Source organism: Oratosquilla oratoria, chromosome 7 (genome assembly GCF_046742065.1).
Source record: "Oratosquilla oratoria isolate Oo_2021 chromosome 7, ASM4674206v1, whole genome shotgun sequence".
In the NCBI taxonomy this organism is placed as follows: domain Eukaryota; kingdom Metazoa; phylum Arthropoda; class Malacostraca; order Stomatopoda; family Squillidae; genus Oratosquilla; species Oratosquilla oratoria.
Genome location: NC_134783.1, coordinates 4,195,001 through 4,197,500, shown reverse-complemented (window position 1 = coordinate 4,197,500; position 2,500 = coordinate 4,195,001). Strand labels below are relative to the sequence as shown.

The following is a 2,500-nucleotide window of genomic DNA, read 5'->3' as shown; positions in this document are numbered from 1 at the left end:
GATCTCAGCCGAGCGACTGCGCTCCCGCACGGATAAGCTCCCCACAAGGCAAGTGCTGGTGGTGCTGGAGGGACAGCCGCCCCCCAAACTGGACCTCGGCTGTTGGGGGAGGTACTCTCTGCGCCCTCATCGGGGGGAACCGGTGAGATGCTATAAATGCCAGAGATACAACCATCTCCAGGTACGGTGTGAACACGCCGTCAGATGCGGCGTGTGCAGCTTGCCACACCCGACGGAGGATTGCATCGCAAAGCACAAATCCAATCAGACCACCTCCGCAAAATGCCCCAACTGTGGAAATAAGCATCACGCCTGGAACCCTCGGTGCCCCGAGAGGGTCCGCAGGCTCCCCAGGCTTCCCCAGAAACCCCAGCAGCAACAGCGGCAGCCCCAGGGACCACCACAACGGCAGCAACAGCGGCAGCCCCAGGGGCCTCCGCAACGGCAGCAACGACGCCGCTCGAGGACATCACGTAGCCAGTCGCAGCAACAGAAGAACTTCGTCGCTGGAGCATCACGGCACCAGGACACCAAGCACCAGCACCCACCACGAAGCCAGCCTAAACCGCAGCAGCAGCGTCGGCAAGCCTTCCAGCCTGCATCACCACCAACCAGGTCAGCGTGGGGTCGGCGGCGGGCCCTCGCGGTCCCCACCCCCCCAGCCCAGGCCGCACCAGAGCCGAAGGAAGGGATTAGCCGACCGGCCCCCAGGGATCGCACCCCCTATCGCCAACCCAGGACGCGGAGTCGGGAGCAGCGGCCGCGGGCCGCAGCCTTGGAGGCTGGTGGCAGCGCCCCCTCGGCCCGGCGCAGCGCAACCAGACCTCGCCAACCAGGAGGTGGTGCACGGGACCCTCCCCCCAGCACTCCCGCGACGTCAGCGAGGAGACCCTCCATGGGCCCAACCGACCCTTCCCACGACCTGCCACGCACCATGAGCGAGGAAATACGCACAGTCGTCAGCTGCATCATGACAAGGATGATGCAATTTCTGGTGAAGCTGCTCACCAACCCCAACCATGACAGCGACAAGCAGGGGACCCTGAGCGAGCTCCTGCAGGAGACTGTCTCAGTCTTCACAGAATGTGGTTTCCAGCCACCCCCCGACCTGAAGGACACGCATCTCCGCTCCCTCTACCCAGCCGACCCCAACCACCAGAATGGAGAGTCGACGAGCTGAGGCAGACGCCGATAAGGACCAGCTTGCTGGCCCTTCCAGGCTCCGAGTCCTGCAGTGGAACGTGCAAGGTCTCCGACCTAAGAAGCACCAAGTACTGCAGGCTGTCTTCACGGAAAACCTTGACGTGGTGCTGCTCCAGGAGACCTTGACGCGTGCCGACTTTGAGTGGAGGGTGGCGGGTTATTCCCTTCACTCGCTCCCTGCCACAGAGAACACCCGCGGCTGTGCGGCGCTGGTGAGGAGCACCATCCCTCACCGCAGAGTATCCTTCCCAGTCCACTGTGGGGAGGGCGTGGAGGTCCTGGCACTAGAGCTGCAGGTCGGGGGCATCCCGCTTCTGGTGTACAACATATACAGGAGCCAACGATACCATCTGGAAGCAGGCGAGCTGTTCTCCCTCGCCCCCACACCAGCCTCCTCGTGGCGGGCGACCTGAACGCCCACCACCCCATGCTGCAGTCACCATCTCCAACCAACGAAACGGGCCGCCACCTGGCCGTGTTACTCGAGGACATTCCCCATATCCGCCTCCTCAACACAGGGGAGGCTACCCACACCCGGGGGGGGGGGGAGGCTTGACCTCACACTCGCCTCGAGCGACCTGGCCGCCGGTGCTACATGGCAAGTACATCCTACCCTCACCAGCGACCACTTTGCCACTCTCACCACCCTCCCAGTGGCACCCCCAGCGCCCTCCCTCCCCCCTCCACGTTGGAACATCGGGAGAGCAGACTGGGCCAGCTTCCAGGCCTCCCTCGACGAATGGTGGGCCGCCTACCAGCCACCCGTGGACCTTCACCAGCGGGAGAGGGACCTGACTGCTGCTATTGAGAGGGCTGCTAACGCAGCCATCCCCAGGAAAGCCCCGAGCCGTCGTCACCGGCCAAATTGGTGGTTCTACAACGAGGAGGTGCGGGAGCATAACCACAGAGTGAACATTCACAGGAAGCTCTACAAGAGACGCCCCAACCCAACCAACTTGAGGCTACTTCAGGACGTGGTGGCCCGCGCACGGGAGGTGTCCCTGAAGGCCAGGGAGGCCAAGTGGTTGGAGTGGTGCTCCTCCTTCAGCCACCACACGTCTCTAAGCCAGCTGTGGAAAAGCGTGAAGACCGCCTCCGGCGCCGCCCCGCCTCGCCCCGCCGCCCACCCGTACCCACGCCAGGAGGCTGAGAGGCTCGTAGCCGAATTCACCACCCGCGGCTCCAGTGACCAGCTTCCGGGTAGCACGCGCCGTCTCCAGCAGCAGCTTCGGCCGCTCCGCGACATGGCCATCGAGGAGGCGACTAAAGAAGCTGATGTAACAGACCGTCCCTTCAC

At 64.1% G+C, this 2,500-nt stretch overlaps 2 protein-coding genes across 2 annotated transcripts in view; both read left to right on the top strand.

Annotated features, from left to right (window-relative positions):
- Nucleotides 1-1,377, top strand: part of LOC143026972 (uncharacterized) — a 1,709-nt gene extending 332 nt beyond the window's left edge. The window contains exon 1 of the mRNA XM_076187768.1: nucleotides 1-1,377. This exon is cut by the window's left edge and continues 332 nt beyond it. Within this exon, the coding sequence (XP_076043883.1) occupies nucleotides 1-1,180 (1,180 nt within the window). The 3' untranslated portion in view covers nucleotides 1,181-1,377.
- A 253-nt stretch (nucleotides 1,378-1,630) lies between these two features.
- LOC143026967 (uncharacterized) overlaps nucleotides 1,631-2,500 on the top strand; it is a 12,756-nt gene continuing 11,886 nt past the window's right edge. Inside the window, exons 1-2 of the mRNA XM_076187763.1 lie at nucleotides 1,631-1,678; nucleotides 1,722-2,500. The exon at nucleotides 1,722-2,500 is cut by the window's right edge and continues 1,157 nt beyond it. Of these exons, the coding sequence (XP_076043878.1) occupies nucleotides 1,631-1,678; nucleotides 1,722-2,500 (827 nt within the window). The remainder of the gene's footprint in view (nucleotides 1,679-1,721) is intronic.